This window comes from Tigriopus californicus, chromosome 8, assembly GCF_007210705.1.
Source record: "Tigriopus californicus strain San Diego chromosome 8, Tcal_SD_v2.1, whole genome shotgun sequence".
Lineage (NCBI taxonomy): Eukaryota > Metazoa > Arthropoda > Copepoda > Harpacticoida > Harpacticidae > Tigriopus > Tigriopus californicus.
In genome coordinates this window covers 3,525,728-3,540,736 of record NC_081447.1, presented here as the reverse complement: position 1 = coordinate 3,540,736, position 15,009 = coordinate 3,525,728, and the positions used below count along the sequence as shown (strand labels likewise).

The window sequence follows — 15,009 nt, the reverse complement described above, 5'->3', positions numbered from 1 at the left end:
GTAAGTTCCTTCGCCCTTCGCCTCGGACTGGCTCTGACGGTAGCGATGTTAGGAGACTGGTTGAGAGAGGGGTTGGCACTGGCATTGTGCTTGCTGACTGAATGAGGGCAGAAATCGAGTATGTGGGAGTAGTTGGGAAAGACTGGTTCCCCCCTTTTTGTGTTGTTCCTTCCCTTCTCTTGTATCCTTGCTAACTGGAACAAACTTGATGAAAGTCCGTGATAGAGGAGACGGAACTTGGATCTTCATTGAATTCAATTTTCGAACGAGTGGCTTCATGAATATTTCATTCTTTAAGGTCTTTATTCAACGTTTATAGATATGTGATAATAGTTGGATCTGGGATTGTGGTCTCTGAGGTCAAGAAGGTCACCATTCCCGTGGTCTGGTCTATACTGTAGACCTCGATTAAATTAGCTCCTTGGGTACCACAAACCAGATTCTTGCCATCCTCAGACAATGCAAAATGTCTGGGAACATCCCCCAGTGTCTTGAGCTCTTGAATCTGTTGCAAATATCCATCCTGGGCACTTTTGATCTCGAAAACGACCAATGCTCCATCTCCTCGGGTGCTTAAATACAGAAAGTTCCCATTGCGTCCCACCTCGATTTCGGCGCCGGTCTGTACTGCAGGATCAGCGCCAGCCACAGTGTAAGGAATTGTTTGAAGATGCGACAAGGTCCCTTCATTGATCTCATAAACGCTGGCCGACATTTCCAGTTCATTCATAACATAAGCCAAATTGCCGGTAGGTGGCAGTGCCATGTGTCTGGGACCTACTCCAGGAGGGGCATCGGCGTAGCCATTCTTTTGGATCGTCCCATCTACGATCTTGTATTGATAAATGCGGTCAGCCCCAAGGTCGATCACATACGCATTGTCGCCTTGGACAATTGCCTCATGGGCGTGGGGATCAGCTTGCCGATCTGGAACGACCCCGCTGGCGTATTCAAATTGCTCGGAATAAACGTTCTGCAGAATCGCTCCTGAGGTTGGATCGATTTGGAACACGGCAAAACTTCCTCCAAGATAATTGGCCACGAACAGGAGGTTAGACTCTTTATCTAGAAGCACGTGACAGGGACCTTTCCCCTCCACGGATAAAACCTGCAATTCCGAAACATTTTGGTTGATACTTAAACTGAGAATGAGGGATGTGCAATCACGCATATGGAGGGAAAATAAGTTTGCCACTACCGGGGTGCATTTAAACGACAAAGGTCTGTGATTGAAGGTGGATTACTCACATTTAATGACTCTTGCAAAAGCTCTTTTGATAACTAACTTGCCAGATTGTCTTTCTTGGTTTCGCTACATTATTTTCATTCAACAGCCCAGTATTTGAAAATCAACCATTAATGATGTCTGTTGCTTCCATTTGCGGAAGGCAGTAAAACTATCCTAATGAATTGATTTTTCGCAAGAATCGTTATACAAAACAATAAAAAAAAATCGTCTGCTTAAAATTTTCTATGTGTGTCATTTCACATGTTCATAGCGCCCTTACGCTGCACGAAATATGATTTAGGTTCTGCATTTCGGAGGGCGCTTTGTGCCTCAGCCTCTACTAAATAAAGGGCCGATTGGGCCAATTCCTCTTTATTGAAGTAGAATGCATGCGTTTGTGTTGACCTCGGTCACATTATGTCCCGAAAAGAAATCACTTTCATGGCACGTCACGAGTAGCTTATTTAGCAATCTACCGTGCGTCGCTCCGTTTTGTTTGGGCTGCTGTCTGATGTTGCAAATAAGGTCCTTATTGCATCAAGGCTTCTTGCAGCTGCTGTGCCCTCTGTTGTTTATTTTGGAAACATATTACGAAAATTTATACCTCGTTTTGGATCCAATCTGAACCACTTAGTGTCCATCTAGACACAGCCCCTGAGTTCTCAAAATCGTCGTACGAATCGACCTCATGAATGGCGTACAAAGATCCTGTGGAAGCATCGTAACTCAAGAACGTCAGATTCAGATCCCAGGTCTGTTCGTTGTCGAGGGTCAATTCACCCCCTTGACTGAAGTCCACTGAAAAGGTTTGAATTGATGTGCCATAACCAGAAGTTACGAACTTGGTTGTCTGCCCATTGACAATTGACACAGCCAACAAAAGTGCTAATACGGCTGACGTTGTTCGCATCTTGAAAGTTGATGCACTTCTGATGTTTTGAGATCCGTGCAAGGCTTTATCAGGACTAATCCACATTTGTTTAATGATAGTTGAACAAGTTTGTTGATTTAACATAAGGACAGAGTATTCGCCGTTAAGTTGGGAGCATGATCAATTATCATAAAAGGCTATGAAAGTTCACAAAAGCCTTCCTTATATTTCTAGCACTGTGAGGTTTTGATTAACATAGACAAAAGTCATAAATCTATGAATGATTAGTTATGGCCCGCAAGAGAAACGACCGACTCATAGATTTTCTTTCTTATGCGCTAATTCAAACTCCATTATACTCCGGCAAAGTGTACCAAATTTCTAATTAATTTCTTAATTAAACTGACTCAAGTTGGCATTCATTGTGTATTTGTCTCTATCCCATATGTCGCCGTCAGTAACTGGGTATTATGCAATACAATTTCTTGAACACTTTCTTCAAAAGCAGATGTACGAAGTTATCAGATGCCCAGTAATGAGCCCATGAAACAGAATCACAGGAATTTTTGTTATTTTGTATACAGTAACACGTCAGCAAATTGGGCAAATTGTCAGCGTCGGCCACATAAATCACTTGCATAAATATGCAATATTCTTTCCTTGATTAAATTGAATTAGATAAAACAAACAGACTCTAAAACTACTGTATTGGGTTTGCAATCCCTAATAGTTAGTTCTAACAAAATAAGAATGAGAGTTGGTAGATCTGGCTTTTATTCAAACCTGACATTGATAGGGAACTTTGTTCCCAGAGTGAGATTCAAACCCACGCTCTCTAGAGAAAAGACTCTTACCTTGTTCGCCCTACCTTCCAAACTTGTGTTGGGGCGAGTCCTTTGATTTTTCAACCTGTTGCCGGACTCGAGTCATCTTGAGCAAAAAGACTCGTCTTGCGAAATCTAAGAGAACATGAACAATTTTTTCTCGACTAGTCCGGACTCGAGTCCTGCCAATTTCTCGAAAAGCGAGTAAAAGACTCGAATGCACTCGGACTCGATCCCGGACTCGGCTCAGCACTATTCCAAACTGATCTGCAACTTTAGCTCTTTAAAGTAACTTTATTTTTGGTGACCATAAACTAATCGTTTAGACTGTTCAATAACTCTTAATCAAAGAGGAAGACAATTAGCTGCAAATGCAAATCTCAATTGCTTTAACATCTTAGATTGATTGAGGCACTCTTGGACTTTTCAAAGCGTCACATGTCCAGTTAAGAAACTTGAAAAGCCAAGTCTTGTTCTTTAATGTTGCTAAGGTGTATTTTGTCCCTATTAAGATGTTGATGAAGAGGTCGTTTAGTGCAACCTTGTTTTGTTTTAAAGTCCAAAAGGTCATTCCACTTAGCTAACAAGGATTTTGCTGTGAATATCAATAGAGTTGCAAGGATAATCAGCAGAACATTCAAAGTTCAAATATTGAGTACATTCGCTTTTTTTCTCCATGAGGTGTGCTTAAATTTACTGCCTTTCTGCAGCAAACAAGGGCGTTGTCTTTGCATGTTCATGTCTCCCGGTGCGATTTTGAGCGGTTTATCTCAATTTTCTTAACCAAAGACTGTTGAAACCAGTTCTGGTATTGGTTTGATATTATGAACATTCAGGTAATGGTCAAAATTGTATTTGACGCACCTTGAAAAAGATTGATAGAAAAGGCAACAAAACATATTAAATTTAGAGTTAAGAGTGCCCATTTCAACGTAATGAAGCAGAATTTAATAGAAACATATCATGAGGTTAAAGGGGCTTGCATTGAGATGTAGAAATAGAAAAAAAATCATAAAGCGGTCTGAAATCTTAACAGTTAGAAAACACTTCTCAGAAACATGTATTTTGATTAGGTCCTAGTATTTTTTAGATAGATCAAAGGCATTGAAGGTCAATGAAGGTTGCCTCGAGGAGTGTCATTGTAGTCCAATTTGCCTCATTACCTCACTCTAAACTCGATCCAAACACTTGAAATCTGAGCCTTGTTTTCACCTCCTACGTACAGTGGTTACTCAATGATTTTATTTGACTTGTCAAGAATGTCTCCTAGCTTCTCATATGCTGAAATGAGCATTCAGCTTTATCTTTTCAATGTGGTACTACAATGATATTGACACCAAAGGTTCCATACTTGATTTCAAAATGAATCGAATGAGCTCCCTGAATACAATACGAATAATGGTGTAGCCACCCAAATAAACCTGTTTCTGGGCGATGGTTGAGAGATAACGTCAGTGTTGACTGTCCAATGTGCACCCATGAAGTTGGGTCATCCACTGTCAAACACGACCATAGCCATCACAACGACAAAAAATCCGCAAGATTTACCAACTTTCATTTGAGCGTGGCAGCATTTCCTTGATTATTTGAAGTGCATCCTTCCTTCTTTGGCTGGTTCCTCCTCTCACCTTGCCATGTTTGCTTCTGCTGCCATTGCCATGGCTCATCATCGGATCGTGCTTCAAGGAACTCGCTCGAGTCGTTGTGGAGCTTTGAGCTTCCGTCAAATGCAAATCATGATGATGCAAAGCCCGTGTAGAATTGGTAATCACCAGCCTCCAGGAATGTCAGTGAAATATCATGCTCATCACGTTAGTTGCTTAACAATGTCAACCTATGCTTCGAACAAGTGCTTGCCGGTGTTGATCGATCTGCGCTCCGACACGTTGACTCAGCCCACGGAGAAGATTCGCCAATCCTTGGTTCAAGCTCAAACCGGCGATGATGTTTATCATGAAGATAACGAGGTGAAAGGTGAGCTTCTAATGCTCTGTAGGAAATGAAGTTATGATCATCTTGGACGTGGATACGTCCATACTATAAACTTAAGTGCTTGTTAATTTCAACCTTCTAATTTAAGCTTCATGTTAGAATGGATCTTGTTGGCTCTCTTTAATTCTGTTGCGAAATTTGTTGTGTTAGTTGCCTCAACAGACCTACTTTTTCACATCCATAGCGTTTTTTGGCACGTCAACTCATTTCGTCTTTCACCATGGTCGATCATAACGCGGAGAAAAGGTTATCAAAAGTCAAAGGTGTGTGCGTCAACTATTGCGTACCTTTTATTGTACGGAAAATTCTCTTTCAAACCTCATATACGGTTTCCTTTGTAAGGCACCCTTCTCACTAAAATCTTGTGGACAAAAGACTGCATTTCTGAATGTCTCCAATAAAAATTGTAAGGCTACTTGATGGAAGTCAAAGACATAGATTCTTGTACGCCCAAGTATCCGGTTCCTCGTTATCAATATAATAGAACGCTAGACTCGACGTTTCTCGAGTCGATGTGAGGACCTCGAAGATGCCTTGTCAAAGAAGAGCCCGAGGGAAATTGAGCATAGGGACAGATCTGTTCATGCATAATGTAATGTGATGACATTTTTCGCGTTGCAGCTCTGGAAACGGCGATGGCTCAACTTTTGGGCCATGAAGCCAGTCTGTTTGTGCCCAGTGGAACCATGGCCAATTTGTTGGCAGTGATGACACATTGCCAAAAGAGGGGTTCTGAGGTGCTCTTAGGGCACAAGTCCCATATGTTTCGATGGTCGCAAGGCAACATTGCACAAGTAATCCAAGAATGAATATAACATAATCCTTGCATGTACATACACATTTGACGCTCGAGCCGAGCAAGCTGAGCAATAATGCCGTAATGCGTGTGATCCCTTGACGATTGAAGCAATGAGGCCTGATTTTCTATGACAGATTGCAGGAGTTCATAGCAATGCCTTAACCAATATGCCAGATGGAACATTCTGCTTGAACGAGCTTCAAACCAGGATTCAAGCCGACGATGAGCACTGTCCAATAACCAGCTTGATTTGCATTGAAAACACACATTGCGACACTGGAGGCACGATCCTAAACTTACCTTGGCTCAGAGAAGTTAGCTGCCGAATGAGTTTTTGAGTCTTAGAGCATGTGTGTAAGTCATGTGAAAGAGCCCTGCTTTTGTTCTAGCTTCGAGCCATGTCCACCAAGTATAATATTCCAGTTCATGTGGATGGTGCCAGACTCTTGAATGCGGCTGTGGGACTCAAAATCCCGCCATCAGAATTAGTCCGAGGCTTCGAATCGGTTCAGGTGTGCTTGAGCAAAGGCGTGGGTGCGCCATTTGGATCAATATTAGCGGGAACAAAGCGATTTGTCACGCAAGCTCGACGATATCGAAAAGCGATCGGAGGAGGTGTCCGACAAAATGGATTCATGGCCAGAGCGGGTTTGTGCGCCTTGGAGGATTGGGAGATGAAATTGCAGCGGGATCACGAGCATGCCAAGCTCATCGCTCAAGGTGAAAATAGTATTTTAGACAAATGTGACATGATTATTCTTCGTAGCAAGTGGAGCGCATTTTTAGATCATATGATGCAATTAGAAAACAGGGGAAAACACTCTGAAAAAGTACCCTATGAAATGCCATATTTTGAAAAAATGAGCCTTCCGGAAGGCAAAACCTTGTAGTCTTTGTCATTGTTGCGTCTTGGCAATAATCAGGTTACATTTTCGTTTTAAATTTTCTCAGGTGTTGAATCGATTGGGAGTGGTCAAGTGAGGCTGTTAACGGAAAGTGTGGACTCGAACATCGTGCTTTTGAGGACAAAGTGTGTTAGTCCGGAGAAGATTGTATCCAGATTGAAGCGAGTAAGAAACTAAAATTTTACTTCAACACTCAAACAAGGGCGAGGACAAACAGTGGATTTTATTTTGACCTTAAGAGGATACGCAAGAGGTTTGACTTTTTCGCTCTGCGTAAGACAAGAAACTCCACCACAACCGTTCTTTGCTCATCCTCTGACATTTCTTTTTGGTCAAAACGCAATACGGTATTTGATAACATATTCTTTTATTCCCAGATAACGCCGGACGAGGGGGAATCTTTAGAAGGCTCAATTGCTGTTCGTTGTGCTCCTTTGGAAAAGGATGTGATTCGTTTGGTAACAAGCTGCAATCAAAGTACAGAGGACATTAAGCTGGCCGTAAAGAAATTGCAATTCGTGATCATGGAATTATTGAAAATGTGATCCTGGTGTATGGCCCCTGCCTTGTTGAGATTCTATTTCTATTCGTTAAACATTGTGATCTTCCTCTCCTGAATAGTATGGTTCCAGGGCTTGAGTAATGTTACCGGTAACGCGTTACTTTACTGAAAAACTAAAGGTGACGGAACGGGTTTTGTAGCCTTTCAGTTACCGTTACTTTTTTAAATATGCGAAAGACAGGACGTCAAAAGATCTCCTCCTCGTTATTTTCTAAGGTTCTGTTTCGAATGTAGTGATTTACTTGCTACTGATGGGATAAAAACATTATCATGGGAGGCTTCGACTGTTGTTGTCAATTTACATTTTCTTTAAATTTGGCTTGGAATACTTGCACTATGTTTACTTCTTTCAAACCACGAAAAGAAAGATAAAATATGTGCGTTTAAATGTTTAGTAAAAGCGAAATATAAAGAATGAAGAATATGACTAAATAACCCTTAACATTCGAACTCTTTTACCCTCGTATTGACGTTTGTTTTATGTCAAATTTCCAAAACGTTGAAGAATCGTATAAAACGTAACCTATTTCCAGTTATAGACCATCTTTTGTGCTTCAAAAGTAAAGGCAACGATAACGCGTTACTTTTTTTTGGTAACGGCTCAAACCTTGTATGGCTCACATCAAAGTTCGGTTTATTGGATGACCGAGGGATCTCGCCTTAATTTCATCGCTCTTGCACTATCACTATCATTTCAATTTGTCCTTGACGCGAGTCCCTGAATAGAACAACAGTAGTAATAAAGAGCACTAGTTCATATGAGTGTTGTGATGAATGAGAGGACTGTTAATTTCGTTGTAGAATGAGTTCGGAAAATTGTCAGGTGTAAATAATTTTGAAACCTAGGTTGAGAGACAAAACGTTTTGAAAGTTACGTAGACCCCATGATTTATATGATCAGCTTACTCTGAATCAGTGTTTCCACTTTTTCCTAATGTGATCTTTAACTTTGCCCAGGGCAGTAGTCATTTCCATTCTCCTCTCCCTCCTCTTGTTGCGGACAAACAAACATTAAAACACAAGAATGCTTTCTAAGATCCCTGACTGTAGCAAGGTATTTTTCGCTGAACAACTTATTGCTGATCCATTCAAACACCATAAATAGATCATCCACCCTTCTGAGAGACTTTTGAATTCCTATATTACAAACATTTTTGACATCCAAAGAGGGATAAACAGACAGCCATATATTGTATACTTGTAGCATACCAGTGAATTTTTATCATTGTCTTTTATCATTAAATTGTTCTTAAAGCCTAAATGAAAGTTTAGCCAAAGTGTTGATTTTAAAGTGAGTCATAATAAGTTGTGCTTTTTCTAGAACTATTTTGTTAGGAATGATGATTGCAAAAGTGTTGGTGCGCTCCTAAACATATGGTATACAACTGCCTGTCTAATTCTTAGTTACATATCACAATTGCTCGGAATTTTAGCCATAGAGGATTTGAAACGTGTCCGTGAAAAGTTGGTGGCTTTTTCAGCATTGTATCCTAGTACATGTGCTCATTGCTCATTCAATAATCTCCTGCATCTTAGAGTATATTTATTCTCTTGTGTTTACGTTTATTTGTCTGCATCTGGGCGCTTCCTCCGTTCAATGAAAAATAACTATTGACCAACATAGGAGCATCCATCTCGCAAAAAGAGCTAGGTTTTTTAATATGACGGAGGCATACAAAATAACGATCTGGAACCAAGAGAACCTGACTCAAACCCATCCTAGCACAAATGACAAGACTTTCTGATTGCTTTCCAAGTCAGTCAAGCACGTAAACTGTAAGAGTGGCAATAATAAATCCGACTGATTCGAAACCTCAATGGGGCTCTCATATTTCATCATCTTATTCGTGTCGCCGATTTCACCCAACACAAAGTCATTTTCAACCCTATGGTGACACTGCAGCGTAAAACGGCATGGCGAGAAACGACATCTGATGAGAAATCATCACAATTGTTGGTGTCTAGGATCATCATCATCATGGCTCGTCACTAAATTGACCCGAATCCTTTCATCAATTGATTATGTATCGTATATCTCGCGTTGTCTGGCCCGCTAAGGGTGCCTTATCCTCCATCTCTTCAGTTCCACCCCATAGCCATGGTCCTGGTGGGCGTGCCTCCGTTCTTACCGCGGTTCATCCCGGTGTCATGGCACCCTCTGCCCAACAAATTGCCTTGTATTCCGCGGATAAACGGCCCGGATTTTTTGGCAACATCCTCAAGAATATTAAAGATGAATACTCCAAGAATCAAGATATGCAAGAATCGCTCAAGAAGTTCCGGGAAGAGGCCAAACGATTGGAGGATTCCGAAGCTTTGAAAGAGGCTCGACGGAAGTTTGAGAACATTGAGGGCAAATCTCCGGAGATCAAGGGCAACGTGTTCAAGCAACATGTCTCTGGATTGGCCGAGAAAGTCAAAGGCACATTGGATGAAGTCTCCAAGCATGAGAGCATCAAGAAGGCCACCGAATACACGGAGAGCTTTGGTAAACGAGCAGAGGGGGCAGCCAAGGCCATGGGATCAGCGGCGGAAAATATTGGTCGTTCAGGGGCCTTTAAAGTGGCTTCGAGTTCGGCCTCGACTTTAAAAGATGAATTGGAAGGCCACTCTTTAGGCGGGCGTGTCTATTCAGCGCCCGCCTCTTTGAGGAAACGCAAGGACTATGAAAGGACGGAAGGCGATGCCGCCACGATCGAAGCTAACATTGATGCCACGGGGGTGGAACTCCATAAGGACTCGAAATTTTATCAGAGTTGGCAAAACTTCAAAGACAATAATCCCGTGGTTCACAAATTTGTGGACTACCGCATGAAATACGAGGAAAGTGATAACCCCCTGGTTCGAGGCGCCCGCATTGTCACGGACAAAGTTCAAGACATTTTTGGGGGTCTCTTTAGTCGGACTGAGCTCTCGGAAGTCTTGACGGAGATTGTCAAGATGGACCCTAATTTTTGTAAGGAGCAGTTTCTGAAGGATTGTGAGCGCGACATTATTCCCAATATCTTGGAAGCCATGGTTCAGGGGAACTTGGAGATTCTTCAGGATTGGTGCTACGAGGCCCCTTACAATGTGTTGGCTACGCCCATCAAACAGGCCCAACAGTTGGGCTATTTTTTCGATTCCAAAGTGCTCGATATTGAAAACATTGACTTGATCATGGGCAAGATGATGGAACAAGGACCTGTCCTGGTGATCAGTTTCCAATCCCAACAAATTTTATGTGTTAGGGACGCCAAAGGAAATGTGAAAGAGGGTGACCCGGAAAAGGTCATGTCTGTGGCTTATGTATGGGTGTTATGTCGAGATCAAACGGAGTTGGACCCGAGGGCGGCTTGGCGATTGCTTGAACTCTCGGCGAGTAGTACGGAACAGTTCTTGTGATTCACTTTTGAAACGCCGTGTTCATTTGGGGAGATGTTGGGAAAGGGGGTGGGGGGTTTGACGGCCATATTTTGCCTGAGCCAAATTACATTTTATGGATTGAAATTGAAGACAGTGGGAGGAGGTGTGAATTATACATGGACATGGTCGTATCTGTTCATTTATTACCGTTTAATCGACTTTGCACTTTTTCCATCAGTCTTATTTTTTATGAGCGAACTATGTGTTCTAAATGAATTTTTCGGTCATGAACCATCTTTTATAGGTGCAAATTTAGCAACTCTAAAACAGTTTTTACTGGCTTTCTCTTTGATATTTGAGGTATCAACGTTTTAATGATTGCCGTCAAAGGCAAGCAATGATACGCGTAGATGAATCGAAGCAAAGATTTCACATTTCTTCATTTTTTAAATTTTGATTCCAGAAAAGACCCACTCGTATCATGATGTTAATATTTTTGGGGGCTTGTGTGTTATAGACCAACAGACTTTTTCATCATAGAGAGATACCACATGTCTTGGTTAAAACTCATCGCAAGTTGTTTCTCCTCTGGTAAATGGACCATCAAACTGAATACCACATTGACTTCACAAGACGTAGTTCCCAAAAAAAATCCTTGGACTCGTCGTTCCAATTGAAGGTATTCATTTGATTTCCAAGCAAACAATCACAATGAGCTTCGGATGTCAATCGACCCACGTTTGTCTTTGTATTGCAACAAGGTGGATACACAACTAAAATAGAACCGAGGAAATACTTAGATGTACAGATATGTCTCTGAGGTACTTTAGGTCTTAGCCAGCCAATTCTGAACACATTTAGTTATGTGATTCTCAAAATCAACTTCTAAATTCAGGGAGCCAGTGGATCGGTGGCTTATTCGGCCTTGGTGCCCAAGTATCAAACGTCAAGACACTGCTTAAGTGCCTTGGTTGAAATGACATTTACGTATAAGTACTTAGATGGATCCACGCCTTCATTGGGCTTTGTAAGCCTATTTTCAGGACTGTAAGCTCAAATTAGGTACTGAATTTTTATGCGAATCAAAACCGACGCTTGTCAATCTTTATAGTCCAAGCCTACGCTTTGAATATGACCACACAATACATAGCCACATGCGCAGCCAACATGTTATGTGTTAACGTCTGACAGGGCATGATTTTGTTTTACTTCGTTGCTACCCAATTTTATACATCCTCGATATCCGACCCAACTTGCCTGGACAAGGGTCTGTAGGGCAGATTATGCTCTCGATTGTATCCCCCGAGCAATCAATACCCCATATGGGGCTCGGGATTGGTGCAACTCTCGTTCGGGCTTGATTACTGGGTCCGCAAGTGGCGGTACATGAGGACCAGACGCTCCATGTGGTCCAGGCACCATCAACTGAAATTGACATGATTGGACTGCTATTCTGCATAATGGCGTTTTTGATTGAGAAAACTGATCTCACTTGGACAGGGATCGGTGGCACAAGCTTGTGTCGAATTGGCGGTACCTTGGCAGGTTCTGCCGTTGAATGCAGGGACAGGGTTGGAACAAGACCGATTTCTTGATTGCAATCCAGAATCGCAAGGTTTTGTGCAGGGGGTCCAAGAAGACCAATCTGTCCATGCTCCATGAACTATTCAATAAATTTTGATGGATTATTTTCACAAAAGTGCAAGCATGCATATGTACAGTCAAAAACTGAATGTTAGATAAAGACTCGCCTATCGATACAAAACTAATCGCGTATCGGTATTTGTGTAGCTGAAAGCTCATATGCAACATGTTCGATTTTTTTTTGCATGAAACGAAGTGAGGAACTATCCAGTACCCTGAGAGCTTGAGTGGTTCAGTTTTTGCCAATGTCCGTTCCTAAACCTGAAATCATGCATTTTCAATAATATAACTAAAATCTACCAACAAACAACGATGATAAAAGTTATTCCATGTAATTTTGTGCGTAAAGAAAAATTTCAGATATTTTGGGGTTCTTCCTTTGAAACTTGATAAGACTGAGGGGCCAGGACGAACATTACCTATTTTGGACACTTTTGTGAAACAATTTACAATAGTGGAGTGCCAAGCTCACATAATAAAGAGAGTAAATCGAGCAATTTCAATCTTGGCCAGTGAATTAAATCTCTTCTATTTTAGTGGTAGCCTTTGGGAGAGGAGCATGTTTTCTATTGCACTCACTTGGACAGGGACCAAGAAATTCACATTGTTGAAACTCCTTCATTTGTCCTGGACACGGCTTGCCGTTGTGCTTCATTGGAGGGTTGGAACATTCTCGATTTCTGGACATCGTTGTTGTTCCGCATGTACCAGAACATTCCCCCAGGATGTCCATTCGCCCCATCCTCCATCAACTAAAAACAAAAAAAGCTGAAAATCTCCTGTGTTGATGCAACTTAACGAAATGTTAAGGTTTCAGGCAAAAAATTTTGGCACATTTGGGAAATCAATTTTTGTCCCTTTTTTGAGAGTTTTGTCGATGGAACTTTTATATATTGTTCTTGTGGATCGCTCTTACGCATCGTAACGTGTGCATAGTATGCGCAGCATAAATGAATAACAAGCAAATCAACTCTATTCATATCTCTTTAACAATTGAATTGCTTTTGCTGGATAAGAAATGACCGAAGGAAAAAGACCGACAAAAAAGCCTCGTACGAGTATTGGGTTTTAAGTCGTAATTAAAACAAGTCATTCTAACCGCTTTTAGTTAAACAAGTCTTCTCTGAAAATACTTGTTTTTATGTAGGTAGATAAACTTAATAAAAATACCTATTTTTGAAGAATTTATTTCAGATTTTCAGTACATTGCGGGCGTCCCTTGGATCAGAAAATAGTGTTCTTCTAATCGTTACTAACAATTATCAACTTCATTCCGTTGCTAGAAAAACTGTCAAATGAGATTCAAACCTCTATTGCAAGCCTGTTGAACTAAGTGAATCTCAAAGGGCTGCATATGCAAGACGTGTCTGAACAATCGACTGGTATAGATTTAACATCGTGATGCCGTCTCTGGACTTGAACGTCCAATAAATCCAACCAAAAGCTTGAAAAGCTTTACCTACCTTCAACTGGGTATGCTCATCGAAGTTTCCGTTATCTTGGAGAATCATATCTGAATCTTTCATGAAGACCCATTGAATCTTGGCCAATCCTAGCATTAAAAACTTAGTGTCATCAGCGTAGAAGTGGTACTGACATTTGCGAAGATTCTGAAGAGGAGCGAGGAGAGAACCAGTATTGATCCTTGTGAGACACCCAGCATGGGATTATTTGTGCGACTAAGGAATCTCTCAACTTAGCTAACAGCTCTTCTCTCTATCACGACTGAAACCTCATCTCCAATCGAGACCTTGCGTTTGAGCCCTATCTTGTGGAACCTATTACTGAAAACATCTTCTTTTTTACAAGGCTTGGCAATGTCGACAAGGCTGTATCGATTAACTCGTGAATATTTAGAGCCTCAATTGTCGACTTTTTTTTCAATCAATGTCTGACCAAACCTAAATTGTGCTTGGAGCTCATGTTGACTAAAGGAAATGACATCATGGACCTCAAGAAACTTCGCAAGTTTGAACCTCGTGAGTTTCTCAACGCCTCCATAAAAGGAGGGGGATCGGCGCATAAATCTTTGGAGCAACCGACGTATTGCCTCATTTAAAATTTGGAACACCTCCACAGCAGATGGAAACTTGCCCTAATCTTTTTATTTAGTTTAAATCGAAGTTCATGTCTAACTTTATTTGGAGTCCATCCACAGCCTATGGGCTTAAAATCACTTAAAACAATTTTAACAATTCTCGACTCTTTGAAGTGCTTTTCTTAAACCTTGGAGTCCTAGGTACTATTGAAACAGACTCAGAGATAGCCAAGGCAATGCCCTGTAATATAAAAATACGACGTTTGACGTAATTTTGAATATTCAATTCTATCCCAAAACTATTCATTTTCAATCCTACCAGATCTGAATCAAACGCATTTTAAAGAATTATTCAAAATTCTCCTATACATTTCTTAGTTCTCTGTTCAGCTGTTTGGGGTTCGTGGCAGCAATGAAGAATGTCCAATGTTAAAAATAAAATCAATAAAATCAATGTCAATGACTTTTCAGTACTTTTGAATACTTCGGGCACTTTACGTCACCACTTATGGTAGCCGATTAGTCTATACTACGCCGACAGGGACGGGCGTGTGTTCCGCAGAGGACGTGTTTTTAAATCACGCCTTCGCTAGCGAAAATTAGGTTTTAAAAACTGAGTATTCATGTCACATAATCATTTATAGTTCTTATTAACGAGTATGAGTACAACTTTCAACAAGCAAACATCCATTTCCTACAAACAGTAACTTGAAATTATAGCATATAAATGTCTTATATGATATAAGTTGTAGATGACCTTTGAACTGATGAAAATAGTTTTCAAAACATTCAGAGTTGTTC

General features: G+C 41.0%; 3 protein-coding genes and 1 long non-coding RNA gene across 5 annotated transcripts; 2 read left to right on the top strand and 2 right to left on the bottom strand.

The window, feature by feature from the left end:
* Nucleotides 1-284: 284 nt before the first annotated feature.
* Nucleotides 285-2,191, bottom strand: LOC131884488 (6-phosphogluconolactonase-like). The gene is made up of 2 exons (XM_059232288.1): nt 1,833-2,191; nt 285-1,108 (listed from the first exon to the last, which is right to left on the bottom strand). Exons 1-2 carry the CDS (start codon nt 2,136-2,138, stop codon nt 314-316), a joined length of 1,101 nt encoding a protein of 366 aa, XP_059088271.1. The 5' UTR covers nt 2,139-2,191; the 3' UTR covers nt 285-313.
* Nucleotides 2,192-4,171: 1,980 nt separating this feature from the next.
* LOC131884486 (L-allo-threonine aldolase-like) lies at nt 4,172-7,616 on the top strand. Of its 2 annotated transcripts, none has more exons than XM_059232286.1 (6): nt 4,172-4,897; nt 5,537-5,709; nt 5,849-6,028; nt 6,104-6,434; nt 6,666-6,784; nt 6,997-7,616. In XM_059232286.1, exons 1-6 carry the CDS (start codon nt 4,558-4,560, stop codon nt 7,162-7,164), a joined length of 1,311 nt encoding a protein of 436 aa, XP_059088269.1. In that variant the 5' UTR covers nt 4,172-4,557; the 3' UTR covers nt 7,165-7,616. The 2 variants fall into 2 exon arrangements, with proteins under 2 accessions (XP_059088269.1, XP_059088270.1); XM_059232287.1 differs by lacking the exon at nt 4,172-4,897 and adding an exon at nt 4,958-5,178.
* Nucleotides 7,617-9,095: 1,479 nt separating this feature from the next.
* On the top strand, nt 9,096-11,179 carry LOC131885233 (mitochondrial import inner membrane translocase subunit TIM44-like). The gene has a single exon (XM_059233193.1). It carries the CDS (start codon nt 9,204-9,206, stop codon nt 10,563-10,565), a length of 1,362 nt encoding a protein of 453 aa, XP_059089176.1. The 5' UTR covers nt 9,096-9,203; the 3' UTR covers nt 10,566-11,179.
* Nucleotides 11,180-11,850: 671 nt separating this feature from the next.
* On the bottom strand, nt 11,851-13,783 carry LOC131885234 (uncharacterized). Its single transcript, XR_009373809.1, has 4 exons — nt 13,634-13,783; nt 12,750-12,922; nt 12,019-12,189; nt 11,851-11,951 (listed from the first exon to the last, which is right to left on the bottom strand). It is a non-coding gene; the product is annotated as an uncharacterized LOC131885234 (long non-coding RNA).
* Between the last annotated feature and the right edge of the window lie 1,226 nt (nt 13,784-15,009).